This window comes from Pseudovirgaria hyperparasitica (genome assembly GCF_010093815.1).
Source record: "Pseudovirgaria hyperparasitica strain CBS 121739 unplaced genomic scaffold EJ05scaffold_3, whole genome shotgun sequence".
NCBI classification, from domain to species: domain Eukaryota; kingdom Fungi; phylum Ascomycota; class Dothideomycetes; order Acrospermales; family Acrospermaceae; genus Pseudovirgaria; species Pseudovirgaria hyperparasitica.
Genome location: NW_022985551.1, coordinates 1,223,199 through 1,250,978, shown reverse-complemented (window position 1 = coordinate 1,250,978; position 27,780 = coordinate 1,223,199). Strand labels below are relative to the sequence as shown.

The following is a 27,780-nucleotide window of genomic DNA, read 5'->3' as shown; positions in this document are numbered from 1 at the left end:
GACCCCACTCTCGGGGCGCGTTGGTTAAGCAGTTTAGCTGCTTCGCTGGGCCCTGTCTGCCGGTACTTTGGGGCGGTTTTGTTTTGGGCGACGGACTAATTAGGTGCTGCTGGTTGCGTAATGCTAGCGTGTTTACTTGGGACATGGCCTGGTTTGTATACGTACATGACTTGTCTATATGTATCGTGACGTGACGTGCGACTTTGGTGTTGATGTTGATGTCTGGAAGATGTAATGTAATGTAGGACCATTCCGCCCATGGTCAGTCAGCTGCTGACTGCTGACTCGGCGAGACCCCATACAAAGCACAGTGCAAGGTCAGAAAATTCTATATTCCAATCACTGCCTACGAGCATCATCGTCATCATCATCATCATCATGCGAACAACACGTCGTCGTCACATCAGCCTGCGACAAGGAGGGGGGGGGAGGCTCGGTGGTTCACAAAAGAAAGACTGCGTTTTCTCACACCTTTCTATCACATACCACAAGCTCCATCAGCAGTACCACCACCACTACTATCACCACCCCCAGGTTATGCAACGTCCAGCACAATAATACCAAAGCAGATCACACAAACCAGCCAATATTCGAGACGTTTCTCTGAACTAACCCCCCCGCGTCGTCATGCTGCCTGCTGCTAGTTACTACTGTGACTACTGCAGCTGCACGGCACTCTTCTGCACCGCATCGCACCACACACACCAAGCTTTTCATGTGGCGCGCTCTCTGTGAATAACCCCGGGACATAACTGGAGAAAAACGAGCAAGGGGAGGGGGGGGGAGAGGGGTGTCCCCCTGGGGATTGTCTGAAAGATGACTGGTCGCCCGTCTCGCACGCAGGCTGCTGCTGCTGCTGCACGCTACGAGGGCTTTTGCTTCGAGTCCCTGGTGTTGAGAGGGGGGGGAGGGGAGGGGGTTGGAGATATCATGCCTAGGCAGTGCGATGCGGTGCGGTGTGCTGCGGTGCGGTGCGGTGTGAATGCTGCTTGCTGCATGTACGCACACATGGGCGTGGGCGGATGGATACTGCAGCTGTAGGGGGGAAGGGAGTGGGATGGATGGATGGATGGATGGATGGATGGATGGATGGATGGATGGATGGATGGATGGATGGAAGGAAGGAAGGAAGGAAGGAAGGGAGGAAGGGGGCCCGGAGATTTGGAAGCGATATAGCTACGTAGTAGGTATGGAAGGGCCTTGCTCTGTAGTTGTGGTTGGATGGTTTAGCTGTTTGTGCGTTTGTGTGTGATGACGGCACTGCTGGTGAGATGCTTTTGTGCGGAAGGTGTGAATTGGTGCTGTGCTGTGCTGTGCTGTGTGTGTGCCGTGTCGGTGAGTGGAACCTATCCTTCAAGCGAGCATGAGGACTGTCGACGAGACGTGTTCACTGAGATCAGGCTGGCATGTTCTGCTCCCTTGTCAACTGCCGGCCGGGGAACAGAGAGGGCACATGATGAAAGAAACAGAGATAGGCAGCCCCAGGGAACCCTTTTGGAATGTCACGTTGAGCTGAGTGGTAGAAATAAAACAATACTTCGAGAAGACCAATGAGGAGGTCGAAGGAGCGAGTTTCGCCTTGCACAATTTCCCCATATTGTGCTTGCCCTGGTCCTACTAACGACAGAAGATAAGCAATTCTGCATACACTGTAGCCCTTTTGCCTGATACGGTATGCAGGGACTGATAATAAAGTTCTCGAATGAGATGTTGGAATTCAGAAAGTGAGACTCGGGCTGTGGTAGTTTGAATGTAGCTGGGTCTGCTCCTCGACGACTGCTCATATACAACCCTTCTATGATCAAGATCTCGAAACTTATAGGGCGGGTGGTACTAAACTCCACTCTGGCTGTATCCATCCCCCGTCCAGATCTCCCATGAAACACTATCGATGACAGATTTCATAGTGTTCGCAGGGCAATAAAACACTAGTGTTCACTCGTATCCAGCGTATGACCAAGCACGTTCATTAGTCCAGGGATCCGCATTGAGCTAGACTCCAATAAAATAACAACGGGTATTCGTGGCTAGCTGGGCTGAGGGGGGAGGGGGGAGAAGGGTGAAGAACAAGCGTTAACATCAGGGGCCCTTGTCACATAATCGATATGTCTGTCACTTCCGTTTCCTACTTGATAACAAGAAGAGACTCCTTTCCCGTGGTGATATGATGCCGTCATCTGTACACAAGCAGCACCTCATGCGCATATGCAATCACTGGGTTTGTGGTGTGTTAGGCCGAAGTCAGTGTGGTACCTAATAGCCTGAAGACACACGTAAAAAGCTTGAAGACTTTGACATATCGGAAATGGTATGTAACAATGGGAAACACGATGTTATACGGATGGCAAATTAATTGCCATGATTCAAAGAACACCAAGCTAGCTGATCAGGAGAGGGTCCGCTACGGAGCTTTGTTAAAGTACTTGGGCGGGTGATGGGCGATTAGGGGAGTGCGGGCGGCTAAGTACTGTGCCCAAAATACGAAAATTCGCCGTCAGCGTGAGAACTTCATTGCCGTGAGTTTCATGGAACAACGACGGCAAAGAACCGTTGTGAATTCTACGCTCTCTAATGTGAGTTTGAGAGTGTAGCGGTTCAATCGGTTTATGCTCAACCAGCTGACCGCCTGTCTGACCTTGGAGTATGTGAGCGCCCTGTTCTGCATGCTCTTGTGGGCTGCTCCTGGCAGTCTCGAGCACCCCTTACAACTGATGTCGATGCTGGGAGCCCCTGGACGACGGTGCAACCTCGCAAATTGTTCCAGAAGGTATAGAGCGAGTAGCTGGACTAATGTTGACCCATGGCCGGCAGTACAGAAGGGTGAGATTCCGCTGTCAGTGCATGACGTGGAAGAAAGACACGACTGTGACAAATGGCGAAGCGCGTAGTCAGTAACGCTCACCAACACAGAACTGAAATCCAGGTCGCATCCGAGCCTCCGGTGTATGTGAACACAGCAGGCAGAGGTATAGATATGTAAAAGTGAGACGTGGTGTCATATTAGTTGGTCGCAATGCTGGAATAGAGTCTCATGGCTGTACAGCATAGCATGGCTGAGGGCGACTGTACAACGTGCTCTCGGAATCGAGTGAGCACAGTACGTATAGAATAAGCCTGACGGCTGGGCTCAGGTTGATCTAGGAACAGGTAGGAGTGGCAGTGGTAGCAGGCGACTGATGTCAGACGAGTCGCGGAGCACTCTCCAGGGCTCTGGTAAGGGCCTCCAACACTTAATAAATCAGCACACTCGCCATGTCTTGCAAACACAAGTACCATTACTACCGCATCATCCTCCAAAATAAACTTAAGTAAGAACGAGCCGTGAAGCAGCATTACTTTGCCATCTTTAATGGACGGCGCTTAGGAGAAAGCCTAATTTATCATGCATTATTGATCTTTAACGAGGACCATGCCAACCCGCGTGATATCATCATGGTTGTTACCCATCAACCGGATCCACAGATATCTGAAGAAAGGTCAAGGGAGCAATGGTCAGATGATATGTCCAGTCCTGGAGGCAAGGTTACACGTACAGCTGTCAACGCTCAAAGTACGCAGTATGCCGTGTACTGTGTGCAGTGTAGAAATTTGATGCACAAACTGAATGTTCCGATGCGTTGTACAGCAGCCACACGGGCTTCAACACTATTGCACAATTGTTGAATTAGGAACAAGAAAGGGGCTATTATCGGCAGAACGCAGCCACACCGGCCGCACGCCGCATAGAGCCGGATGCCGATACTATTGAAGATTAAATCAAGGATTATACAAAGCACTTACAGTGGATCGTAGGTCTCCTTTTGATTTTGACGATGCGAAGGCCACCGACCTTCAAAGCCACACGTCGACTTTAACTTACGTTGCAACTGTAATACCCAACAATGGCGGCATTGGAGCTTCTGTCACCAGTAGAGGACAGAGAAAGGTGACAATGACACGTTGGTCGCGCGAAATACGAAATATAGATTTCCTGCAAGCATGGCACCATTCTGACACAGTATACAGAACTGCAACCACACTGTTCACCTCAGCGAAACAGATGATACATCACCCACCTGCGTCAAACATTCGGCTGCTTCCGAAGAGACTCGATGATTCGTTAGTGCTACATCATATCTTACTCCCAGATGTTCGTTTTCGTGCTACCAACACTGCTGGACTGTGCCGCACCATAAAAGCGACCTAATACCCTCCCCTAGCCATGTGCTACTTTAGAGACAGCGTAGCGCCCCAAGTGGGTGGGATATGGCCTTGCCTCCCCTCTCCCCATGTCAAGAGATCTGCCCTAGGATCGATGCTAGAGCCCAGGCCTATGGAAGTGGTGCCAAAGAAGAATGTTCGTGCGTCTAGCCTTGTGCGGGAGAGTCGAGTTCGCTTCGGCGGGTTTCAGCTCACAGACGCCGAATTAGTGGCCGACTCGGAGGTCTTTACTGCATGACTAGAGTACACTAAGTGGCGTGGACTCGGCAAGGGAGGAACAAGGTATGTTTGTTGATGGTGGTTGTGCTAGACGGGAGATGGATAGGTCCGTCTCAGTCGTCCGTGGTCCGGTTCCGTGTACAGCGTGCCGGTCCGCTAGCTCTTGCTCAGTTCCACTATCAAGGACTCCCCCAGATCAGCCTTATGCAAATACGCCAACACCAACAATTCGGCCGGACGCAATAGCTAACCGTAAGCGTTACCATCCGCCCAAACCAACTATTATCTACCACTTGTTGACTACTACTACTCCTGTACTAGTCGTGATTGAATTCAGGCATATGTACAGAGTTTCCTGTATACCGTGATGATTGTCTGCCTCGACAGGTAGTCAGTCCAGCTAGTGGAGCGTAGTCAGAAAGGGCAGAAATAGATGCGAGTCCCTCGATGCAATAGCAATATCACAAGTATTCTTACCATGAAGTCGCAGGTGTAAGTATCGCCGATATAAAGCAATGCCGGGAAAAGCTAGGCATATTGTGGCCTGAGGCCACCAATATCAGGGTCCAAGAAAGTTGACGCAGCGCGTCCAGGAACGAACCGACCTAGCTTTGCGAGCCTTCACCCATGTTCGACGTCTCTCCGAGCGACCACCTCGATCACTTCCCTCTCTATGTACTATCATACATGCTACTTGCGTATGCTTCAGGCTAATGCAACCTCTTTTTCTGTCTATGCGAGACGATCGTTGAGACCACCGGCCTATCACGCATCGTTCACAGCCTCCCATCGCCGCACGTATTCCAGGGACAAAAGTCCGGCCGCTGTTGCTGCGAGCATAAAGAGACTATATGATGATTACCAGCCCATCATTCAAGAGGCTCGCAAGAAAGGACTCGTGACTACACACCAGGCTTTTGTGTTCAAAAACATCGAGCAAGGACGTGCCAAGACATCGGACAAGAAAACTCTTCACCAAGCATACCTGAGCTACCAATGCAAATTGACAGACGACCCGATAACGCTATTCCATACTGTACGAACGCTGCTAGATAAAAAGGATGTAACCGACAAGTACGAATCCTACGAGGAAATACAGGCCAGACTACGGTCATGCAGCTATCGTATGAACACCGTAGGGAGCTGGAACTTGCTTTTCGCCAAACTTTTACTTATCAAAGGAGAGAGAGGATCCATCTCCAAGGTGACACGGGCAAGGAGGGAGGTATGATTGGACTGAGTGACTTATTACAATTGGAACTAGCACTGACCCTATTCGGTGCACAGATGATCAACTGTGGCATCAAGCCGGACGTCTATACATATATGACCTTCTTTACTGGATATTTGGAAAGAGCTCGTAGGATTCAGAGAGAACGTAATGAAGATCGACACGTTGTCAAAGCGGAGCAGAAATTCCTCGCGATCAAGGCATCCGACGCCTACGTCTCCTTGGCGAACAGTAAGGCAAATAGCCCGATCAAACCAACGACAATACTCTTAAACGCTGCGATGAATGTTGCGGCTGCCATACCGGACATGGACTGCCTTTGGCGCATATTGAAGTATGTACCGGACGAGAAGGAGTGTGCACTCGATCATATATCATATGGCATCATCTTGAAAGCTCTTCAGAGAGAGACGACTAAGTCAGAGATTGAACCTGCTAGAGGAGCATGCAGCAGGATAAAGAAAGACGAGGTTATTGTGGTCGAAGATCGCTGCCAGAAAGCCCTAGTGCATGGCAAAAGTTTTTGGGCAGATGTCTTGAGCAAATGGCAAGAACGAAAGCTGGAAGTAGATGTGAAGCTCATCGTTGATATGGCCAGGCTTTTGCTCAAGAGTGAGGATTCTGATGACTGGCGCAGCGTTTTTGCGCTCCTTCGTCAGACCGTGGGAATACCATTGTTGGATCACTCCTTGCAGACCACTGAGGAACATAAACCCCGGATGGGATCTTTTGGCCCAGAGCCGTCGGAAAACAATGCTCCTCGAGCTGAGACGGAAAACTTATTCCAACCTGTGTTCCTCGAGGACGGCACCGCTCTTTCACTGGATTTGAAATCATTGTCGACAGTCGACCTTAACCAGCTTCTAGTCTTGTTGTGCGAGACTTGCGAGAAGCTTGAGGATCATGCGACCGGGAAGCGGTATACCGAGTTCTTCTTGAACGGGACTAATTTCGATATGACACCGAATGGAGAGAGCTTAACAATGATTATACGACAGCATCAATTTGCACGCTCAGCCGAAGGGACCAGGGAGGCTTTAGACAAGTACTTGCCCGCTATCGAAGAAGGCTCCTTCGATCATTCGTTATTCCGCAATGCAATCAAGACTTGCACGCTCGCACACAGGGATCCGTCAGTGATTACGCATGCATCACAAATTATGAAATATATGCTTCAGTACAGCAAGCCGTATCCCGATGTTTTTGCTTCCGTTGCCTACAGCAGACTATTGAAGTCGCAGCCTGAGCGAATTTGGAGCACATCAGATATGGCCACCGCCATACAGATACTTTTTGCAATCATCAAGAAGTTTAACGCCAGCCTAAGGTTACGGAAAACTGACGAACTCCCTTTCGCTCACTTCGTATCTTATAGGCAAGCACGCGGCCCGATAGAACAACAAGTACGGCTTTTCGTCCAAGACATGATTGAGCTATTAGAAAACGCCCAACGTTTAATTAAGACTGCGCAATCTCACAAGCTTGCCCTTTCTGGTCCCAACATTCCAATTCCTGTGGATCGCGCTTTCACCGATGACATAGAGTATCTGCGATCGAACCAATTGGGGTTCAAGTTCCCTGAGGACAGAACCCAGGGTAACCCACGCGTCAAATCCAAGCCCGCGTCCAACGATAAGAAGCTTTCATATGTACCCAAATCTGACACTATAAGTGGCCGCCGACGCTTTGAGCATGCCCGTCAGAAACAAATTCAACCGACAATCGGCCCACTTAGTCCTATCGAACGGGCACACGCGCATGCACGAGCTAGCATAGAAGCCCTTGGCGGCTTGCCAAATACTCCCAGCGGCATTACTGGAACGGCTGCGACAAAGCTGCGGCGCCAAATACGGTCGCAAGCCCGAAGACTACAAGGAGTTAATGAGGAGGTCAAGGGCGGGAGTGGTGAGTCTGCCATGGCAGAGGAAAGCGACACCGCATCTGACTCATCTATCCAGAAAGTTAATACAAGTTCGGGAAAGAGGAACGGAGATGGCACATCGTTGCCGGCTCGTCACCCAGAGGACCATGGGGAGGTCGTTCCATTGTATTCTAAGGAGATGGGATCATGGGTCAGGACTGCCATCGAGCATCGCAAGCAATACATCACTGAACGTGATGGGATCAAGCCAACCTTGACTGGCTATGAGCATGCGCGCCGAGACTGGCTTGGTCGGAAGTTTCCGTCCGACCCAGACGTTCAATCTAAGCCCAAGACCATTGACGAGATTGTGAGAAGGGTCAAGACGCCAGTGGTAGACGACACTCAGGAATCTCTATCTGCTACGGACTCCACATTTAAGTCCCGGGCCCATCACACGACACAGCCGAGGATCAGAGTTCATTATGCTAAGGACTTACCTGGCCGGAGTAGTCACGACGACGACGCATCTGTCGAAGCAGGGAACAACGAGAGAAACAAAACCCCTCAACGAGGGAAAGAACTGCCAGTATGGCGATACAATCCCCAACCCGCTCCTAGTAATGACTCCCCTGCATCTAAAGGTACTGATGGAACTTTTGATACGGCATAGGAGATAAGACAGACCTGTCTTGGAAGGCGCACCCAAACATATGTCGTAGGGTGGGATTAATTACACCAAAAGCTCGCCTCGACTGTACAGCAATGATACCGGAAGTATATATGTAATATCAAGGGTTGTAAGGGAGGGAACTTAGATGTACGTATTTCGCGTTATCTTGTACATAAATACTATAAGCAATATGCTAGTGACTCGTACTACTAAGAAGCGCGCTAATAAAGTTGCAGAGGTGTAATAAGGTGGTGATGGTGGTCAAAGCTTCGGTGCTGGGGCAACGCATGAACCCAAACACGTCCTACGTCCTAGACGTTCTCTCCAGTGGCTCCGCAATTCACGATTACTTCGATGCTCCTATCTGAATAATCCATTTCCTCGACAGACGAATAGTTATACGCTCGTTGACGGCCGGGTTCAACAATGAGCAATATGGAACCACCCCCAAGGCCAGCATCGGCGCTCTTCGATGTTTTCCTGCGCTTGAGGCCTTCAAGCGCCAGCAATGAGCGCTTCCTCGACGTCGAACATATCGGCGATAATGTTCCGACACATATAACAATCCGACCAACCGCAAATGATCATCGGAAAAGAGCCATTGAGAAATTTGCTTTCACAAGAGTATTTGAGGAGAATGCATCGCAGCTCGACATGTTCAAGGATACAGGCATGCTGTCGTTGATTGAGGGGGTATTGGGAACAGACAAGAGAGCGTCAAGAGATGGACTGTTGGCTACACTCGGTGTGACTGGCTCAGGAAAGGTGCGCCCGAAGTGCTCATAATACTGAAAATATGTCTTGGAAGAGCCTAATGCGTCGCAGAGCCACACGATCCTTGGGACCAAATCACAACGTGGAATCACCCAAATGTCACTTGACGTAATCTTCAGGAATCTCTCAGATCGAATAGCGCTTCCATCTTCTACGCAAACCGTCTTCTCGCTTTCCGCGGCGGACGTGTCCGAGTCTCAGCTTTTGCCCGCATATATATATCTCGACTCGATATATGGCGAGAGCCATGCAGAGTCTCGAATGGCCTCTCGAGCCCAAACACCAATGATGGTAGGAGAAGAGTCTCATACTTTACTACATTCGACCTCTATCGGCTTGTATCCGGCAATACAACTAAGCAAGCCGCCATGTCAGACCTCTCTTGTATCTTCTTCGTCTCCTATTATGTCAAAGTCATATATACCTACAGCGAATGGCGTAGCCAACATATTTCATCGTTTTACAAGAAGTATTGCTAAGTCAGGATCTTCGCATGTAAAGGATGCAAGCTCTTTCATAGGTCCCCCTCGATCTCGCCATATGCCACAGGTCACGGCTCTACCACGAACGCCGAGCGTCGATGATATATCTGTAAGAATCGACGAAAACGCCGAGTACGCAATCGTCATTTCCATGTACGAAGTATACAACGACCGAATTTATGACCTACTTACGCCATCCGCTGCAACAGCCAAGGCTGGGGTGGGTAAACGCCGACCACTACTCTATAAATCAACAGAACTATCGCCAGACCGGAAGGTGGTCGCAGGCCTACGGAAGATTATTTGCGGCACCCTCGAAGAAGCTCTGATGGTTCTAGAGACGGGTTTGATCGAGAGACGAGTCGCAGGCACGGGTAGTAACGCAGTCAGCTCGAGGAGCCATGGTTTCTTTAGCGTGGAGGTCAAGAAGCGCATCCCAACCAAGTCCACCACATGGACATCAAACGGCCTTACAATAGTTGACCTTGCAGGTGAGTAAGCTTATAGTATACTATGGTCTGGACTCACACTCATGACAGGCTCCGAACGTGCGCGTAATGCGAAGACTGCTGGCGCAACTCTCGCAGAAGCCGGAAAGATCAACGAGAGTCTGATGTATCTGGGTCAATGCATGCAGATGCAGAGTGACAATCAAGACGGCAACCGAGTATGTGATCCCTCTTACTCTGGTCTGTCATGTATACTGACGCTGCATAGCAAAACCTAGTTCCATTCCGACAGTGCAAACTTACCGAACTCCTTTTCTCGAATTCGTTCCCATCGCTTAGTGTTCAGTCTCAGCATCATCAGCATCGGAACCCTCAAAAGGCCATTATGATTGTAAACGCAGATCCGATCGGTGACTTCAATGCCACCTCCCAGATCCTTCGGTACTCTGCTCTAGCTCGCGAAGTCACAGTCCCTCGAATCCCGTCTATCACGAGTACTATTCTCTCGGGTACTACTGCTACCGCTAGGCAAATGTCAAGCAGCAGTGGTCGGACTTCACCTGCAGAATCGGATCCAGATGACGATGAGCATGACCATGCACTGCAGGAAATCGGTCGGTTGAACGAGGAAATGGAGATACTCGAACTGCGCTTCCAAGAAGAAGCAAAACGCCGTCTTGCCGCAGAAGCGTCATGGCGAGCAGCCGAAGAGCGCATGGTTGAAGTCGAACAACAGGTCCGCGCCGAGTGCTACGACGAGATGGAAGCTAAGATCGATGAAGAGCGGAGACGGTGGAAGTGGGCGTGGGAGGAAGAAGCGGATCGTAACGATGCACATTTAGACCAGAAGCTCTCACTCCTGACACAAAATGTCAAGATACACGAGGATGCAGCGCCGAGTGTTGATGAGCGAGTCAGAGAGCTTGAGAACGAGAATGATGTGCTGAGGCGGAAGCTGGAGAATCTAGAGCGCGAGATGCAACAGCGCAGCCCAACGAAGAAACAGCGGGTACTAAAGGCGAAGAAGTTTGAGGTTGGCGTCTCGATATTGGATAGCCCTTGAGCATCCACGTTTGCAACATGGTGGCGTTCTGGGACTGTGTTTAGATGTTTGATACCTCTTGGGAGCGACGAATGAAATCATTTTTATCTTCACAGGTGGCCCGTTCACCTACCATTATCGATGATAAGGGGGCTTATTTATGGCTGGAGGAGGCTTACATTTGCAGGTCTGCTACACTGGAAATTCAATTGGGAGCGTCATCTGCGGCACGTTGAAGATGACCAGAATTGTGAGAGTTAGCAGTCGTCTATCTATATGAACTTGAATAATTAACAGATTGATAACAAGTTCGCCGAAAACGGAATCAGCACAAATCCGTAGATCGATAAACGGACGATCGATCGGGATCCGGATCTACACCCGACGCGGGTTGGCGGGGGAGGCGGGCAGCCGTAGTCGCGGTGACGTCAAATTGACAGTAATTGAAGTAATTGTTCACACCTCAGCCACTTTCACTCACCTGGGCGCGCGAATTCCAATCAGTTCACTCACGCCTGCGCCTCTCCCGTTTGCCATGGGCCCCATAGGCCTTCTCGTTGTCTTAGGCTTCTTTTTTGCTCACCATGACTCCGCAAGCCTTCGTTGCTTTCTACACTCTATCAGTCTTAACCACCCTCCACGTCCTCGACTACTACCCTACGCCCTGTCATTTCGCTCTAACCTATACATTATCGCTCCTCACGACATACTACACTATCGCTCACAAGTACCTGATTGACTAGCGGTGATATATCATTAGCTAGGCCAGGACTTGACTCAATATGACGGCGGCCAGTCCTGCAATAATGGATTTCCTGCCTCTCCCTGATAACGTGGACACACCGCCCGGCGGTGTACCCACCGAGCCTGATGTTTCTCTCCATGACGGACCTACAGATAGCCATGCGCTTGCGACTGCGGAGCCAGAAGAGCACGAGAAGGGAGCGGTGCATAATGCCAATCACGATGAAGATGTGGCAGACTTGGGCTGGCATGAGCCGCCGAGTAAGATACCGGCACCTCTTGTTGGTGGCATACAGAATGACGAATTATGGATGTTGATTAGGCGGTTTAATAAGGTATGTTTGTTTAGCAGGTGTGGATTGACGACATAGGCTAATCGTGGACAGCAAATGTGTAAGATAGGATGTTATAGAAGGTTTGACGAAGTGCTAATATTGAATAGATCACGTCAAGGAATATCCGTATGCAGTTCCAGGGGGATTAGATCTCAACATCGCGGACGAGGAGGAGTTCTCGCCCGATAAGCTGCGCAGTAATATAGAGCGACTGTATATGACCATCGTAGGTCGAATCCTACATGTGAATATAATTTTGTGCTGACATCGGTGTAGGGTATTGGTCTTATGGCTTTTATGAAACACATTGTGCGGCTCAGATCATGGCGAGAGACGAAGCGAACGGCATGGTTTTGCACTGTGAGTTTCTGTATTGTACACATTCGGAAAATGCTAAACCGCGCAGGTATACTTCGTCGCATGGCTTTTCGACCTACTGATGCCTACGATATCAACCACATTAATAGTGCTCATCGCTTACCCGCCCTCCCGCGAGTTCCTCTTTCCCCCTGCTCCTATCGCGCTTGTCAACTCGAAGACTGGAGGCGTACAAAAGCCCAAAGCCGGTGTTTTAGGCAGCACTGACAGCGCTACCGGGGCCCCAGAGAACCACAAGGGTGAGGCTGTAGAAGCTGAGGCTAGCAACTTCGTCAACGGAATCGCTTCTGTAGCACTGAGTAGCGCCACAGGCAAACACCCACAGGGTGAGCCAGACGCGGAAGATGGCCCGGCAGACCCGGTGGCCGTCCCAGATCCTACTGCTATTGCAATTGGAGCGGCAGACGCAAAAGACAGGGCTTCGGGTGCTTCGCCCAGTGCACAGCATGACAAGACGAAGGTCCCCATGGAGACTGCCATGTGGACGAAAATGAGGCCCGTTATGCATGGCCTGGCCGATGTCACAGATACCTGGGAGCGATTTGGAAAGTGAGTAATCCCAACCCCCTGTTTCCACAAACAATTCAATTTACATCCCACAGCGCCCTCTCACCCACGAAACCATTTCCACGCTCTATCCACCGCCTCCGGTTGGCCTCCCTTATCGTTCCACTCCTCGCAGTCTCCTTTTTCATCACCTCTTACATGTTCGTCAAAGCTTCCACCTTCATCCTAGGCTTCTCCTTCTTCGGCGACCCTATCCTCCAACCCGGCCTCGCCTGGCTCAACAATACCTTCCCTAACTGGCAAAAGCTACTCGAAGTCCGCAATACCATCCTCAAAGGCGTCCCAACAAACGCCCAACTCACAATCACCCTTCTCCGCATCGGCGAAGCAAACAAAGCTCCCCTCCCTCCACCTCCACGCACCAGAGAACCACCCCCTGAAGTCCCCACTGACATCGGCGAGCAAGAACTCCGCGCCACAGGCGCCGAGCCCCCACTCAACGCAACCCCAGCCGAACTCGACGCCGCCATGGCCCACGACCCAGCCGTCCCACACGAAACCGGTGGCGCGGACATTGACGCATCCAAGGAAAGCAAGCATGGCAAAAAGGGCAGCAAGATCCTGAACTTCTTCCGCGGCACCACGAAAGCAGGCGTCGAGACGGCGCTAGGCGCAGACAAACTCAAGGCTGCGGCGGGTAGCACACCGGCCAAGAACCGTCGCGGGGTGGTAGAGTGGACGCGCGCCGTGGCGATCTCCGGGCCGGTGGACTTCAAGGCACGATTCGATGGCAGGAAGGGCCATGTGTACGTCACGACCAAGGCTACCATCCCGTGTGTGGCGTTTAGCACGGATCGCACGATTGAGAAGGTGGGCAGTGAGCAGCGCGAGGATCTGCATCCGCTGTGGAGTATCCCTGTTGCGGATATCAGGGAGATGAAGAAGGTGGGTGGGTATGGGTGGAAGGCGAAGCTGGTGGTTGGGTGGGCGCTGGATCGCGAGGTGAGTGATGGGGTGGAGATTGTCGATCGGAAAGGTGCGAAGTGGAGGGTTACGGCGTGTCCGTTGCGGGATGAGCTGTTTAATCGGTTGGTGGCAATGGGAGGGCAGAAGTGGGAGAGTTGGTAGGCGTGCAATGTGTGTTGTGTGGGTTGGTTGCATCCATGTAAAAAATAGACTCATTGGGTGAATACTACATACCAAGGAGGCGTCTTGGCTTGGATAATGCTAGAATGCTGCACGAAGCTGATCGCAGTACGTATCAATTAATAGCAGCAATCTTTATTTTTACGTGAGAGGTTAGCAGCGCGAGAAGATTCACTTTTCAGTACAAGACGCTATGTTATCTAAGTTTCTTCGGCAGTCTGCATATACGAGAAGCCGACATATATATATCGTCATCATGAAGTAAGTGTATAACCACCTGAAGTGTCGTGAACTACTCGTTCGCCCAGACGCCGGAAGGATGTCACGCAGCGGCTCATATGTTTGTTGTTGTTGTTGTGTGTGCAGTGCAGTGCATTTATCCAACAGCCAAGGCCACGATCCTGTCTCGAGTTCCGGCTGTCAAAAACAGGGTTGCCAGCAGAGGGGAAATGTAGCGGAGTGTGTGAAGGAATAGCCCCATCATTTTTTTATACCCGCTTAGCACATCTTGTATTCCGCACTGCCGGAACCCTGCCTGCCCGGGTCCTCCGACTCCAGCTTGTATGAGATTGCAATGTCGAGATCACGCCTGTTCTTGTCGTTGGGTTTGTTGGACAGAATGCCGGTGATGCGCTCGCCGGACTCGCAGGTGAGCACGTCTCTCAGGTAGAAGACGGTCTGTTTCCAGTGTGTGTACTTTGTGTGCGGGCCGGTGGAGAATTTGATCGGCTTGTGGCAGGCGGAGAACTCGATGTCGAACCAGGCGATGACGGCGTGCACGAAATCGTTGCGGCGCACCGTCAGCGAGTACGGGAGCGTGAATGCGAGGTCGGCGGGTTGCACTTTGTAGAGGTCGAGGGTGAGGACGCCGCAGGGGTCGGTTACGACGGCTTTGATGTCGACGGTGTCGACGAGGGGTTCGGTCAGGGCGGTTTGCTTGAGAGGGGTGTAGTCGAAGCCCCAGACGTTGTCCCAGACTGTATTGTGTCAGTATGGAGGTTTTGAAAGGCGGGCTAGGGGGTTTACGAACATCCGATCTTCTCCTCTTTGTACTCTCCGTCCTCGATACCGGCGAGGAAGATAGTCGCCTTGTCGGGGAAAATCAGACCGTCGGGTACGAGGTACTTGTCTCGCGCGTAGAGCACGGTGTCTAACATGCTCTCGTAGAGGAGGAAGTAGCCCATCCACTCTGAGATGATTATGTCTACCTTGGGAAATGGTAGCTCTACTTCCTCCATCTTGCCCTGGAGCAGTGTAATTTTGGAGGACAGGCCGTTGACTTCGACAATCTCTTTCGCCTTGTCGATGATGGTCGACATATCCACACCAATGACATGCTTGGCACCAGCCTTCACGGCGAACCTAGTGTATGTGTGTTAGAGAGTATTCGGATTAGGATCGATCGATTCATTAAATCGGCGGGGGGACTCGAACATGCTGAGAATGGCTGTACCGCAGCCGACGTCGAGGACGACCTTGTCCTTGAACAGATGTCCATTCTGGTAGATGGCGTCTCGGTAAGACCTTGTGCGTACTTCATCTTTCTACAGAGCCATGGTCAGAACACACAAAGTCAAGCCGTGCAAGCTTCTCGCTAAAACAAAATTTAACGTACAAGCATTTCCTCGTGGATGCCTTCCCGTTGGCCATGTTAGTGTAACTGAACCACATGATATTGGCGAGTTTCGTGAGACAAACCATGGTGATTGTAGCTGCGCAAGATTTTAGTTTCTTGCTCCGCCAGAGCGCCGGAAGCGCGCAAAGATCGTTAATTACCTGTTAAAGTAATGCGCCTCGGAATGAGCCATGCCCTCCATGGGGTCCGCCTTGAGTGCCGGCTGGCTTGAGACGGTGTTACTGTCCATAGCGAAGGGAAGGTTTAGAGAATGACTTGTAAAATAACGCAGAGTTCGGTCTGCGAAGAGAGGAAGAGAAGGATACTGCGAGTATAGCCGAGACTCTGGCAAACACGTCGTCGCGACAGAAAAAGTTAAAATGCCCGTGCCTCCATCTAGCCTAGCCAATCGTAAGAAGGCGCTAGAGAAATCAGGGTCAGGGTCCACCTAGGCTTGTTGTTCAACCACCACGTACAGGACTATGGAGTAATATCTAGACTCTGGCCTTACTCTAACTCCTAACAGCTAAGCCAGCTACTCAGATGGTGTCCTACCATGTGGACTCTATATGTAGGTCCAATATCTATACAGGCACATATATACAGTGTCCTCGAGAAGCGTAGATGGTTCTCACCCTCGAACTATGCAATCACGCCTTCCGTGATCAAACTTTCGATATCGCTTTCGGAGTACCCAAGGCTGCGAAGAACCTCGTTCGTGTGCTGCCCAAGCACCGGAGGAGGAGTCCTGATTCCTGGCTTTGCATCTGAGAACTTCACCGGTGTGTTAACCATCTTCAACGTTCCGCAATGTGGGTGTTCGACTTCGACAACCATGTTGCGCGCTTGCACTGGCTGCAATCAGTATCATTCCACCAATATAGATTCTGCAGGTGCTTACCATGCTCGTGTTCCAGCGTCTCCTTGACATCATTAATCTTGGCGTATGGCATACCACTACCTTCGAACGCATCAAGCCATTCTTGTGTCGTGCGCTTCGTTGTCTCCGCCTCGATCATATCCTCCAAAAGTTCTCGATGCTTGACACGGACGGCGTTACTCACAAATCGTTCATCCTTGATCCATTCGGGTTTTCCCAGCTTCTCGCATAGAATGCCATACAACCGATCGTTTCCCCCACCGACGAGGATGTTGCCATCTGATGTCCCAAAGGCCTTGTATGGTACAATAGAGGCTAGTGATCGTGTTAGACTATTCGATTTACGAAAATGGACATCATTCAGGAGGACGAAACTTACGATGGGCAGTTCCCCATCGTCCGGAATCTTTCTTTCCACTGATGAGCACTGAGCTGGCAATGTTTGCTAGGCTGTCATAAATCAGTTGTGATTCCTATGCCCTAAGGTTCTGGGACTTACGTGGCTACTTGGCAGTCGCTGAGTGCGACATCAATATGTTGGCCCTTGCCGGTCTTAGCCCGTCCTAGAAGCGCTGCCATCACACTATTGGAAGTGTATAGGCCCGTGGTCAGGTCAGTCACGGCAACTCCAACCTTGACCGGTGGCCGGTCTCGTTCACCAGTAATGTGCATAAGACCCATTTCTCTGTGAGCAATTAGCCGATTGCGTTCAAAATTCGAGTCGTTACTTACGCTTCAACCATTACATCGTACCCAGCCTTGGCGCTGAGTGGCCCATTCTGGCCATACCCGGTTATACTTGCATAAATGAGACGAGGATTAATCTTTGAAAGTGTTTCGTAATCCATGGCATATTTCTTCAATGAGTTTGGTAGGTAATTTTCAACTAGAACGTCACATTCCTTGGCTAATTTGTGGAGAATGTCGACTCCGGACGGATGTTGGAATGAGAGCCCCAAACTTTTCTTATTACGATTGACCTGATAGTTGTCAGTCTCACTTTTTTTAACTTATTCTTGGTCTACTCACCCCTAAGAAATAGGCGCTTTCGCCACTGCCTTGTTTCTGTGAGCTTGCTTTATATGATGCATACGGGGGACCCCATGCTCTCGTATCGTCTCCCCTCGTAGGATGTTCAATTTTGATGATCTCTGCACTAGTCATCATAAGAAGAGTTAACAGCCATTCAATCACATAAATCGACACTCCCCTCGATTGGAGAATTTTGGCCTAATGGCCGTGCTTGCAAAGGGTTTGCATTCCGGAATCTCGAACTCACCCCAAATCTCCAAGAATTTGTGTACAATACGGCTGAGATTTATGAGCATAATGGAAGCCTGTTTAGAGAGTGCTTACTCCAGCGAGGACCCTGGTCATGTCCAGCACCTTAATGCCTGCCAGGGGTAGGCTGGCATCTGCATTAGACACTGAGGCAAAGCTTCGAAAGCTATTGTTTTGTAACGAAGCTCGTTTATATGATAGTGATGATCTAAATGCCACGCCACAGAGCCGCGTAGGGCCAAGAAATGTGTTCGACATCAACAATGCAGAGATCAAGTGATAGATTAGCTAAGGGTCAGGAGGAGAGCGCTCAGTAGCAGAAAGAGGTCTTCACAACGTTGACATGCAGGCGGCTACGATAAAATCGAAGATTCAATATACGTGAGCGACGTGCAATTCCGTATAAACCAATGGTATCGTGGTATCAGATGTAGAGCGTTGGAGAGCAAACAGAAGCGAAGTCCGGATCCCGAGCTGGACAAGCCGAGGTCGGTGGGGTAGCTTCAAAAAGTGCTCCGTGCTTCGATATGGCGTCACTAACAATTAGTGACGCAGACTAACAATCTGTCAACCTTCAGGACACCATAGAAGATGTTTACTGGCATCGTAGAGACTATTGGCAGTACGTTCGATCTCACGAGGCTTTCCGCAAGAACTTCAGCTAAGCTAACGGAAGTCAGCTGTTGCTGCACTTGAGCAGCTTGATCAGTCGTCCAGCGGAGGAGGCGGAACCTCACTTACTATCGGAAATGCTGAACCTGTTCTTGGAGACTGTCACCTTGGAGACAGCATCAGTGTCAATGGTGGGCCCCTCTGTTTGAATTTGCGCGAACTTGCTGACTATTCTAGGCACCTGCTTGACCGTGACCAGCTTTGACAAATCCTCTTTCAAAGTTGGTGTAGCCCCCGAAACCCTGCGCCGAACGAATCTGGGGTCCTTGAAGCAGGGCTCAACTGTGAATTTGGAAAGAGCGGTTAGCTCTGAGACAAGAATGGGCGGACATTTCGTGCAAGGCCATGTGGACACAATAGCTACGGTCTTGTCCGTCACGCCAGATGGCAATGCCTTGACCTTCCGCCTACAGCCGCGAGACAAATCCGTCCTGCGCTACATCGTGGAAAAAGGATATGTCACGCTTGATGGGGCAAGCCTTACTGTGACGAAGGTCCAAGATGGCGCTGACGGTTGGTGGGAGGTCATGCTCATCGCTTACACGCAAGAGAAGATTGTGACAGCCAGGAAGCAGGCTGGGGAGGACGTCAACGTCGAAGTTGACATGGTGGGCAAGTACGTCGAGAAAAGTGTAGCAGGCTATATGGAGGAGTCGATAGCTGGTAGTGGACCTGCGATCCTCGAGAAGATGATCGAGCGCATTGTTTCGGAGAAGTTGAAAGAAGCCAGCCCTAGCTGAGTCGAGGTCAAACCACAATATAGCGAAATGATATAGTGCATACCACTGTCAGGATCGATAACCCAGTAGAATGATGTTGGACACACAGCCGGACACCAATTAAATATGCTGAAAACAGGGGGCGAACAGACCACAACACCAAGGACGCCGCCTGTAGTGGATTGTGGCGCAGCGATGCAAGGCTTGCAAAGACGTATATTATCTAGGTCTGGGTTCGCCGCCGTTGAGCAAATTCATGGCAGTGCACCTAAGAGTTTTCGTGCTTTAAAGACTTCATGCCCCACGGAACCTGAAGATGATCTCAGTGACACTATTACGAGCTTCCTGCTGCTCGTGGTTCCAAATGTCGACAGTCGCACCACCTCAATAACAAGCCCCAAGACGCACTTGAGCCAAGTAAAACGCCTTGATAAATGTTTTTTAATGACTTCTTGACAGGTGGTAGGTTTACGACCGATTTCTTTGTCATGTTTTTGCTTTGACTGCTAGAGTCTCTGTTGCTCTCACCCAAATCCTCCCAGATTCCGCGGTTTATCGTGCTTTCAAAGTACCATTGTCCGTTTCCGTCCATTCTGGCCTTCGTCTTTTCCCTTGCTCCTGTATAATTTCCTTTCGAGGACGTGTTCTATCCAGGACTATGGCCATAGAAGCTTATTAGCTCGCCTTGGGAGCTTCATCAGCGGCCTAAGAGCTATGCATGCAAGCAAGCGGATCTAATCCTGCGCGACTCAGCGCGGCGCGGTAGCCAAAGCCGGCGCGGCAAACAGTCGGTCGACAACTCTTCTTTCCGATCGTCGTTATTACGAAAGACGATGAATGTCTGATCGCATCGCAGGCTGCCTCGAATTAGCGCAGTAGGGATCACGAATCTCTCAACCCAAAAAACCACAGGCAACCAAGCGTCTGTTGTCGAGTCTGTACGAGACGTCGCAACATATGTGCAGAGCCCTGGCGCACCCCAGCCAACAACGAAGCTCGCTGGCCTCTCACCAGTCGACACGTGCACTGCCGACAAAAAAAACAGCCTCCTCCTGGTGAAGCCGCAATGTTTGTCTCTGCGCGCACGCGTCTCTTGTCTTGAATTGGGTCATGCTACGAGGGGTTACGCGCGACTCCGCCTCACTCTTTTCTCACTTTTCGTTGTATACTCCTTGACGACGTCCATTCAATAAGGCTAAGCAGTGCGTGCCGAGCCACGTTGGGCGGAGGGATGGTCTGGCCACTGGGGAGAGTGATCAAAGAGACCGAGGATACAGCCTACGGATTAGTCGTCTTCAAAACAAATGTCGCCGAGTTCAGACCGGATATCTCGAACTGTATGTCAATCTGCTATCAAGTCACCACCTCTTTCCATGTTCTGGAGAATTGCGACTGTCTACGTCATGACGTGAGATCTGATCTCGACTTGGTCATCCCAAGCTTAATGTATACGCTTGGTACCTGCCGCGATGCATTTGCAGTCACGGATCCGTCGGCATATTACAATGGCCAAGCTGCCAGGCATTATCGAATCATATGGTTGGATCTGCAGTCTGCTTTCATGCGAGAAGGAATGAACCTTCTAGGACGACTTGCTCTATACGCAAGGTTTATCGAGGGCATTGTCAAGACAGCGAGAGGGTAATCATTCCGGACTATAGCATGGATGACATATTGTTGACCCTGGACAGACACCACCGCGCTCATAGCCGCGACATGGAAAAAGACCGAGCTCGTCTCGATCGTTTACTGTTGAAACAGGAGGGCGATCCAGAAGACACGGCGAAATCGTACCAATTTACATTACGTGAGACTTCGAATCTCCTAGAACTATCTCAGAACTTTTCAAGCAAGGGTTTACTGACTATTGGCCTTAACAGCTCCACTTGCAATCAACCGTAGGCCGATCAACTTTTCCCACGTTCCTGCATCATACCCACCACCTATCCCAGAACCAGCTCCCTTGTCGCCAACTTATTCCAACTCGTCCTCGCAATCTTTTTCAACGACACACACTTATGGCACTGGATCAGGTTCCTTGCTCGCAGAGCCAAATCATTGGGCTAGGAGGATTTTCGATGGACAGCACCCAGTTCACCCTCTACCCTACGATATCGAACCGTGAGCTTTCATATAAGTCTGCTACGGCCATTTACTAAGTATTGCTAGAACGAGGTGCTATGGCACCCATCAACCCGGCCTTCTCTTAGACCTACATCGTGAAAACTCGTTCAAGGTCCTGGAATTGTTAGTATTACCACATGCAACTGATTCACAGTTGATTGAGACTTCTAGACCCTTCGAATCAAGTAGTGCCAAGGTTCTTCTATTCTACAGAGTTGGAGACAAGCGTGCCCGTATCGTCTTTACTGAAAAGGGGCAGCGTGAGCGACATTGGTACATCATGGCTCTGAGTTCTCTGACAATTAGGCGGGCGGGCTCAGCACTACAGCTTCGACGAATCAATCAGTACGACGGTAAACATGACATCTGGGCCAGGCTAAAGTTTTCCTGTCACGAGAGTACGTTCAAAATTATGTTTTGAGAGTTATGCTTACAAGTCAGGAATGGTGCTACTCTTCTGCGTCATCGTGGCTATGAAAATGCAGGACCCAACGCTGTATCCCATGGCGCTTGACGAGTTTCCTCTACAGGGGGGTGAGTCTCTATGTTGGAGTGGGGAGATTCAGAATGAAAATCTTCGGCATATCATGCGTATATGGAGAGATTTCGACTCCAGTTGCTTGCGAATTGAAGTCACACGCATGTCTTATCAATCCATTTTCAAGCTATAAGCTAACAATGAGTAGCAAAACGAGGCCGTATGAAGGTCTGTCCCATATGGACGTAAGTATAGGGACTTCCTGCGACAAGACCTGTCTCTGACATTTTGTTGCAGAGCATTCTTGAATGAATATGTCAACGAGCCTGGCTGGGTCAAACGTATCAATCCGTCTGTCGTATATCTTCGAAAACTACATCCATATATTTTTCATGAAACCTACGGTTTACGCTTCAGTACGACTGGGTGGATCAAATTGGAATTTACATACCCTGATGGTAGCTCATCATTCAGCCCATTCGAGTAATGCCGACTGACAACTTATAGACGCCGACGCGCTTATGGATGTCTGGGACGACATATGTGCTGGACGAATTTGACTGCCGCATTAAAAGTATTACTAAACTCTTTACGATAGCGACGATTCACGACTTACGGTATGCTTTACGACGTTATGAGTGATATCCCAGTTTTGACGATTTCCTTCTCGAGCGATTCGTAAGAGAAACAACAGTCTTTGACATAATGATAATTTCTCTATTTGACTATCAAATTGGAATAAAACCCTCTCGGTGAATTGTACCAAGCTAAGCCCGCTATTGTTTCACTTATGTAGAAGAGATAAAGTGAATATCAGCTCCGGTCAGACCTTGCTAGATTTTTCCACCTGACCGAGCATTATTCCATGCATGTAGTATGTGACCGGTGAACCTTTCACAGAATTATGTTTAGTCTGTTCTTCAAATACTAGAACACCATTCTAGAGAAGAAAAAACACAGTGAAAGACAGAGCCATAAACTATAGCTCTTGGCAGCTACAGCCGCTGTGGTAGTTACCTCATCGGGGAAGCGGCCGCCCGCCTCGCCTCTCAAGCCTCCAAAGGACGACGGACCCACAGCAACTCCAAGCCGACCCAAGGCGTGCGCGACCAAGGATCAGCAGCGCCTTCTACAGCTCTGCCAGACCTTAAGATACCACATGCATCTGTTCAGTTCTCTCAAACCTTTGATCTCCTCTGGATCCACGTCCATTCAATAGCGCCAAATCTTCAGCATCCATGCAGAACAGCTCGGTTGCGCCTTCAACAGCAACGGCGCAGCAATTAGCTACGGCCTCAAGCAGTACAAGAGCAACCTGGTCGTCGCCCTCGCCCTTGATGTCACTCTCCAGTTCGATGACGAGTGGGAAGCCAAATGGCGGAACCGGCCCGTCTTCGCCAGCGGATTTCCCCAAATATAGCGCTTCGACGGAGGAGATATTGAAGAGAGTCGTGGGCGCAAATGCGGCAAGAGCAGGGACACCGGGCTACGAAGCTGCGAGGGAGTCGATACTGAAGAACATGGTTACAAGCGACCGGTTAGGTACACCTGCTCAGCCTGTGCTATCATCGCGTGGACGTGGTGGAGGAAGAGGTGGTCGACCAACCGCAGGAAGTCCGCTCGCAAATGGTGAAAGCATAAACGGTACAAGCACGTCTGCTGCCGGCATGACACCGACTGGTACAAAAGGAAGGGGACGTGGGCGAGGGCGCGGTAGCAGAGGCGGAGGAAGGGGAGGCAAGAGAAAACGAGAGGATAACTCCGACGAGGACGATGCAGTAGTGAGCGTCCATCGTCATACCATGCCGATGCTAATGATAGACAGGACGACGACTCAGACACATCGGAGAACTACACCCCACAGATCACGCAGACAAAATCGGGTCGCCAAGTATCGAAACCAACGCAATTCGTCCCCGTTTTACCGTCACCGTCATCGGGAACTAAGCGCAAAAGAACGCACATCAAGAAGCCAGAGCTGATCGTTTGTAAGATTTGTTCGCGGGCAACGAGCCAGAGTGGAAACTTCATAGTCTACTGCGATGGTTGTAATTCGCCATATCACCAGTATTGCCATGACCCTCCGATCGGCAAGGATGTCGTCAAGATTCAGGACAAAGAGTGGTTGTGCTCCGAATGCTCAAAAGCAAGGCTGTCATCGCAAGCTACGAGTGCAGTCGCGGGGTCTGGACTGACACTCAACTCTCTAGTCGCTGCCCCTGAATTGAATCCAGATGAAGTAAGTCTACCTCCACTGCGTCTGCGTTTTGGCCTAACACTCGCAGAAACGCCAGTACTTCTCCTCTCTCCCGTCTAGCACACTCGTTGATCTCCTATGCCATTCGGCCTCCCTCCACCCCAACCTCCCAGTCTTCACCTCAAACGCTCGTATGAAACTCAACGACATCAATCACGCTACCAACGGAACGACATCTCTAGCCCCCTCATCACTCCTCAAACCACCCCAATCCAACAGCAACGCACAAAGTACATCTTCGCTCTCATCACCACCCGCGTCGACTGACTCTCTTCCATCCGCCCTTACCACAGCAGCATTGAATTCAGGCTCTGCGCCTACAAGCGTACCCCTGACAGATGCGTACGACGAGGACTATGACACGGGTCACTTTCCGAAACCAGGAAATGGGCTGGCGCGAACGCTGAGGCCGGAGAGCGAGGATTTCAAGTGGTTGGTCGATGACAACTTTGAGGTGTTTAGTCACAACGACACATATGGCGAGCCGGACGGCGTGAACGGGTTCGACTGATGCATCATCACAAGGGATGAATTAACGATTCTACTGGAATAATGAGTATAAGGCGGGGAGAAGCGTGTTTCGTTCGGGCTCTGCGCACCTATGTCGTGCGATGGTCTACAATGCTTTTATGCCCAGCGCTCTGTCTGTACAAGGTGATAAGGTTACCCACGCGGTGCTCATACCTACAAAATGCGCAAAAAATGCTTGATTTTTGCGTGACCATAAGTCACTACTTCCGGTCCTCGTATGTATAATAAATACAGATGGCTACAACCAGTATAGCAACACGCCTTCATGCCTGATATCCAGTGGCCCACGTATGCGCCAATCCTTTTCTCCCAGACCCTCGCTATGCTGAATTCGAGATACGCCCCTGACGCGCGCCTCTGATGCTATTCAATGCAATTCCTATCCTGAACCCCCAGTCAAAGAAAATCTGCGGCACGTGGTCGCCCGCGTTTTGTCGGCGCTTCTTGTTCTTTCTGTTCTTTCTGCTCTTTCTGTGTCTCCTGCTCGGTCGGCTCTGTCTCGGCATCCGCGGTCTGTTTCGCGCCGAGTGACATCTTGATCGCTGGTTTACTACCTAGAGACATTGAGAATGCAGGTCTTGTTGGCGGTGGTGGTTGTGCCGAACTCTGCTCCTCCTGTTGTTGCTGCTCCTGCTGCGACGGCAGCTCAGATTGTACGGGTTCGGGCGCAGCGTTGTCGTCCATGCTCCCATCCATACCGATGTTTCTGTCTGCAGTCTCGGGGGGTGAAGATGGTGCTCGTCTGGGCGGCAGGGCTTCGAGTGTTGCTCTCATCGCGGCGAGGCGCTGGGCGCGGGCAGCGGCGGCGTCGTCTACGAATGAAGCCTCGACGGGCTCTGGAGGTTCGGTGTGTTCTGGGTGTTCAGCGTCTTCTGGGGGTTCATCTTCATCTGAAGACATGTCGAGAGGTGCGTCGGAGTCCGAGGATGGAGCATCTGCAAGATCGTCGTCGTCGTCATCGACATCAACATCATCATCGTCCGGCGGTTCGAGGTCCTGCGCGACTGGATCCTGGATGTCCTCGTCCGCGGCGTCTGCGGCATCGACGTCGTTCTTGACCTTGTCTGTCACGGACTCAAAGGCTGCTTCAAAGTGCTTTTGCACCTCTGGCGGGAACACGCTCTTCGAGTCCCATAGCTCGAGCACGTTTGTGATGCTGCGCTTCCACTTGTTCAGCCGCATGACGCCCCAGCCAAGGTCTTTGCCTAGACGGCCCAGCGTCTCGAAGATGCGGCGGTCGCGCAGGGCATCGCCGAAGAGCTCGCGATAGCGCCAGCTGTTGCGGGCAACGCTGGCGGACGAGGCGAAGAGGATGTCGGACACGGCGTACAGGCCGATTTGCTTGGCGTTTGAGGGGTCGATGGACGTGTCGATGCCTGGATATTGCTCTTCGTCGTAGTCGTTTTGCGTGGTGCAACTGAGTGCGAAGGGTTGCAGGATGTTGGAGATGACGATGTCGACCACTTCTGGGGCACCGCTGGCGTTGGTAATGGCAAAATCGGTGATGCGGGCTATGTCACCCCTGCGGAGTTTGCCTGTGGATGTAGGGAGGCGCTGAAGGAGGTGTATGAGGCGTGCTTTTTGGAGTGGGTTGAGATATGACAGTGCGGTGTTTTCGGCGACGGGCTTTTTGGGCTCTTCGTCTTCCAGCTCCAAGGTATCATGGTATGCAGCATCGTCGATGAGCTCACTGAATTTGGTTGGCGACATAAATGCCAAGTCGTTCTCAGGCGGACACCAAGGTTCGGAGTCTTCGAATAGATCAATAGCGCCCTTTGATTCAATCGAAGGCAATTCATCATCAGAGTCGGAGTCAATATCAATCTGGCGCATGAGGTTGCTTAGCTGCCATCGATACCACACGCCACCAACACTGTGGGGATCCCAGAACCATGCCCATTCTTCGTTGCGCTGTATGAGTGGTTGCTTGCGCAGGAGAGCTTCGAACTCTGGCCCATGTATAATCATATTCTCCAACGTTTTATGGATGAGACGAAGCTCTCTGAAGTCTGACGGTACCACAACTTGCACTTCCGGTGGACCAAGGGGAGCTTCTTGTTGCCGGCCATGCGGGCCTCTGTCCATTCTCTCCTCAGGTGGAGGAGCAAATCTAGAACCTTGACGTGGCGGAGATGGATCTCTGGCCCTTGAGGCGGCACCGAAAGGAAGAAACGTAGATGCTGGGGCATGCGCCGTGCTGGATCCCAAAGCGTTAGTGGACAAATGCTTCGAGACTCCAAGCTTGTATCCCCATCCGAGATATGCACCTTGAACCTTGACGAGGGCACTTTCGATATCCTTGTCTGGGGTATTGCTTGCTAACGTCGCAATCATTGCTTTCGCCGATCTCTGCATTGGTCTACTCTCTCCACTCCGCTCTGTGCGTATTGACTCGACGGTCAGAGACTTTGGGATAAGCTCTTTGATCTCTGATTCTGATGTGTGGGGCGGAATGTTGGACAGTCGGATTGTGGGCTTCGGAGGCTCGCGCTCTACCGTTTTCGTTGCTACCGCCTGGTCTTCATCATCCTCGTGGCTCTCTAACGCAGCTCTAACATGAACAGGTCCAGAGATAGATTGCTCAGGCTGTAAGACTCCCCGAGAGCCTTCTTTTGGCGTATCCCAAAAGGTTCTCTTCTTGTTCCCAAAACTTGTCGATGGTCCTAAACTGCCAGGTCCACTTCGGGCCTGTCCAGGTCTCGGAACATGATGCCTTTTAGCTCCCATGGCGGCACCTCTTGGATCGAGCTCGTCGTCACCCAATCGCGCGCCTAGTCCTCCACGCCCTCTCCCCGCCATAGTGGCGCGCGGTTGAGGATCACTTTCACCAGGGCCGCCATAGTCATTGATGAATTCTTTGAGTGCTGCTGCCGTCTCTTTCTCCTCGCGTAGTCTCTTTGCTTCGGCTTCGGCCTTCTGCTTTTCATATTGCGACTTCTTTGTCGGCGCGGAGAGCTTGTTTGTTATGTCCGGGAACGCGTCGTCAGTCTTTTCGTCGGCCATGACTGCGTTCCAGGAAGCGCAAAAGATTGGGGATGAAGATGTAGGTATAATTATGTAAGTTGTACCAGCAACCCAGCATGGATGATATCAATTGTCGAGCAGGTCCGAGCTCAAGCTTTCCAGACTTGTGTGGGGCGGCTCGCATCGCAATCAGCCTTAGATTTCAGGCTTCAAGCTCC

At 50.9% G+C, this 27,780-nt stretch overlaps 10 protein-coding genes across 10 annotated transcripts; 7 read left to right on the top strand and 3 right to left on the bottom strand.

Moving 5' to 3' along the window:
• The first annotated feature begins 4,335 nt into the window (after positions 1-4,335).
• On the top strand, positions 4,336-4,882 carry EJ05DRAFT_251817 (uncharacterized protein). Its single transcript, XM_033740176.1, has one exon. The coding sequence runs from the start codon at positions 4,485-4,487 to the stop codon at positions 4,785-4,787; it is 303 nt and encodes a 100-aa protein (XP_033603533.1). The 5' UTR covers positions 4,336-4,484; the 3' UTR covers positions 4,788-4,882.
• EJ05DRAFT_251967 (uncharacterized protein) lies at positions 4,837-7,806 on the top strand. Its single transcript, XM_033740177.1, has 4 exons — positions 4,837-4,858; positions 5,013-5,644; positions 5,707-7,555; positions 7,609-7,806. Exons 2-4 carry the CDS (start codon positions 5,093-5,095, stop codon positions 7,614-7,616), a joined length of 2,409 nt encoding a protein of 802 aa, XP_033603532.1. The 5' UTR covers positions 4,837-4,858; positions 5,013-5,092; the 3' UTR covers positions 7,617-7,806.
• An 804-nt stretch (positions 7,807-8,610) lies between these two features.
• EJ05DRAFT_483491 (P-loop containing nucleoside triphosphate hydrolase protein) lies at positions 8,611-10,952 on the top strand (the record flags this gene model as incomplete). The annotated part of the gene is made up of 4 exons (XM_033745255.1): positions 8,611-8,949; positions 9,010-9,931; positions 9,980-10,107; positions 10,158-10,952. The coding sequence occupies 4 exons, from the start codon at positions 8,611-8,613 to the stop codon at positions 10,950-10,952; spliced, it is 2,184 nt and encodes a 727-aa protein (XP_033603531.1).
• A 418-nt stretch (positions 10,953-11,370) lies between these two features.
• EJ05DRAFT_461727 (uncharacterized protein) lies at positions 11,371-14,181 on the top strand. The gene is made up of 6 exons (XM_033742658.1): positions 11,371-12,010; positions 12,062-12,068; positions 12,118-12,236; positions 12,287-12,370; positions 12,417-12,937; positions 12,991-14,181. The coding sequence occupies exons 1-6, from the start codon at positions 11,714-11,716 to the stop codon at positions 14,021-14,023; spliced, it is 2,061 nt and encodes a 686-aa protein (XP_033603530.1). The 5' UTR covers positions 11,371-11,713; the 3' UTR covers positions 14,024-14,181.
• On the bottom strand, positions 14,163-15,906 carry EJ05DRAFT_508291 (S-adenosyl-L-methionine-dependent methyltransferase; the record flags this gene model as incomplete). Its single annotated transcript, XM_033747995.1, has 6 exons — positions 14,163-15,018; positions 15,072-15,403; positions 15,476-15,585; positions 15,657-15,676; positions 15,740-15,753; positions 15,818-15,906. The coding sequence occupies 6 exons, from the start codon at positions 15,904-15,906 to the stop codon at positions 14,540-14,542; spliced, it is 1,044 nt and encodes a 347-aa protein (XP_033603529.1). The 3' UTR covers positions 14,163-14,539.
• A 170-nt stretch (positions 15,907-16,076) lies between these two features.
• On the bottom strand, positions 16,077-18,304 carry EJ05DRAFT_473641 (CoA-transferase family III). Its single transcript, XM_033743439.1, has 8 exons — positions 17,893-18,304; positions 17,816-17,847; positions 17,566-17,692; positions 17,269-17,516; positions 17,036-17,221; positions 16,916-16,986; positions 16,558-16,851; positions 16,077-16,507 (listed from the first exon to the last, which is right to left on the bottom strand). The coding sequence occupies exons 1-8, from the start codon at positions 18,073-18,075 to the stop codon at positions 16,299-16,301; spliced, it is 1,350 nt and encodes a 449-aa protein (XP_033603528.1). The 5' UTR covers positions 18,076-18,304; the 3' UTR covers positions 16,077-16,298.
• A 59-nt stretch (positions 18,305-18,363) lies between these two features.
• EJ05DRAFT_461718 (riboflavin synthase subunit alpha) lies at positions 18,364-19,347 on the top strand. The gene is made up of 3 exons (XM_033742657.1): positions 18,364-18,439; positions 18,498-18,620; positions 18,667-19,347. Exons 1-3 carry the CDS (start codon positions 18,409-18,411, stop codon positions 19,227-19,229), a joined length of 717 nt encoding a protein of 238 aa, XP_033603527.1. The 5' UTR covers positions 18,364-18,408; the 3' UTR covers positions 19,230-19,347.
• Positions 19,348-20,120: 773 nt separating this feature from the next.
• EJ05DRAFT_251606 (uncharacterized protein) lies at positions 20,121-22,667 on the top strand. Its single transcript, XM_033740175.1, has 9 exons — positions 20,121-20,849; positions 20,900-21,015; positions 21,089-21,329; positions 21,378-21,455; positions 21,504-21,730; positions 21,774-21,971; positions 22,019-22,055; positions 22,108-22,268; positions 22,318-22,667. Exons 1-9 carry the CDS (start codon positions 20,440-20,442, stop codon positions 22,368-22,370), a joined length of 1,521 nt encoding a protein of 506 aa, XP_033603526.1. The 5' UTR covers positions 20,121-20,439; the 3' UTR covers positions 22,371-22,667.
• Positions 22,668-23,048: 381 nt separating this feature from the next.
• On the top strand, positions 23,049-24,578 carry EJ05DRAFT_497639 (uncharacterized protein; the record flags this gene model as incomplete). Its single annotated transcript, XM_033746560.1, has 3 exons — positions 23,049-23,591; positions 23,636-24,049; positions 24,096-24,578. 3 exons carry the CDS (start codon positions 23,049-23,051, stop codon positions 24,576-24,578), a joined length of 1,440 nt encoding a protein of 479 aa, XP_033603525.1.
• Positions 24,579-24,706: 128 nt separating this feature from the next.
• EJ05DRAFT_473634 (uncharacterized protein) lies at positions 24,707-27,676 on the bottom strand. Its single transcript, XM_033743438.1, has one exon. It carries the CDS (start codon positions 27,599-27,601, stop codon positions 24,995-24,997), a length of 2,607 nt encoding a protein of 868 aa, XP_033603524.1. The 5' UTR covers positions 27,602-27,676; the 3' UTR covers positions 24,707-24,994.
• Between the last annotated feature and the right edge of the window lie 104 nt (positions 27,677-27,780).

What these genes read in the sequence shown, in the direction of transcription:
- EJ05DRAFT_251817 (XM_033740176.1), top strand. Translation starts at nt 4,485, where the DNA reads ATGTTTGTTGATGGTGGTTGTGCTAGACGGGAGATGGATAGGTCCGTC.
- EJ05DRAFT_251967 (XM_033740177.1), top strand. Translation starts at nt 5,093, where the DNA reads ATGTACTATCATACATGCTACTTGCGTATGCTTCAGGCTAATGCAACC. An exon ending in TGACACGGGCAAGGAGGGAG is followed by an intron (nt 5,645 to 5,706) that starts GTATGATTGGAC and finishes TTCGGTGCACAG; the next exon opens with ATGATCAACTGTGGCATCAA.
- EJ05DRAFT_461727 (XM_033742658.1), top strand. Translation starts at nt 11,714, where the DNA reads ATGACGGCGGCCAGTCCTGCAATAATGGATTTCCTGCCTCTCCCTGAT. An exon ending in AGCGACTGTATATGACCATC is followed by an intron (nt 12,237 to 12,286) that starts GTAGGTCGAATC and finishes ACATCGGTGTAG; the next exon opens with GGTATTGGTCTTATGGCTTT. An exon ending in ACCTGGGAGCGATTTGGAAA is followed by an intron (nt 12,938 to 12,990) that starts GTGAGTAATCCC and finishes TACATCCCACAG; the next exon opens with CGCCCTCTCACCCACGAAAC.
- EJ05DRAFT_473641 (XM_033743439.1), bottom strand. Translation starts at nt 18,075, where the DNA reads ATGTCGAACACATTTCTTGGCCCTACGCGGCTCTGTGGCGTGGCATTT. An exon ending in TACGATGTAATGGTTGAAGC is followed by an intron (nt 17,222 to 17,268) that starts GTAAGTAACGAC and finishes AATTGCTCACAG; the next exon opens with AGAAATGGGTCTTATGCACA. An exon ending in GACGCTGGAACACGAGCATG is followed by an intron (nt 16,508 to 16,557) that starts GTAAGCACCTGC and finishes GATTGCAGCCAG; the next exon opens with TGCAAGCGCGCAACATGGTT.
- EJ05DRAFT_461718 (XM_033742657.1), top strand. Translation starts at nt 18,409, where the DNA reads ATGTTTACTGGCATCGTAGAGACTATTGGCA. An exon ending in CATCGTAGAGACTATTGGCA is followed by an intron (nt 18,440 to 18,497) that starts GTACGTTCGATC and finishes AACGGAAGTCAG; the next exon opens with CTGTTGCTGCACTTGAGCAG. An exon ending in AGACAGCATCAGTGTCAATG is followed by an intron (nt 18,621 to 18,666) that starts GTGGGCCCCTCT and finishes TGACTATTCTAG; the next exon opens with GCACCTGCTTGACCGTGACC.
- EJ05DRAFT_251606 (XM_033740175.1), top strand. Translation starts at nt 20,440, where the DNA reads ATGGTCTGGCCACTGGGGAGAGTGATCAAAGAGACCGAGGATACAGCC. An exon ending in CTTGCGAATTGAAGTCACAC is followed by an intron (nt 21,972 to 22,018) that starts GCATGTCTTATC and finishes AACAATGAGTAG; the next exon opens with CAAAACGAGGCCGTATGAAG. An exon ending in AAGGTCTGTCCCATATGGAC is followed by an intron (nt 22,056 to 22,107) that starts GTAAGTATAGGG and finishes ATTTTGTTGCAG; the next exon opens with AGCATTCTTGAATGAATATG.
- EJ05DRAFT_473634 (XM_033743438.1), bottom strand. Translation starts at nt 27,601, where the DNA reads ATGGCCGACGAAAAGACTGACGACGCGTTCCCGGACATAACAAACAAG.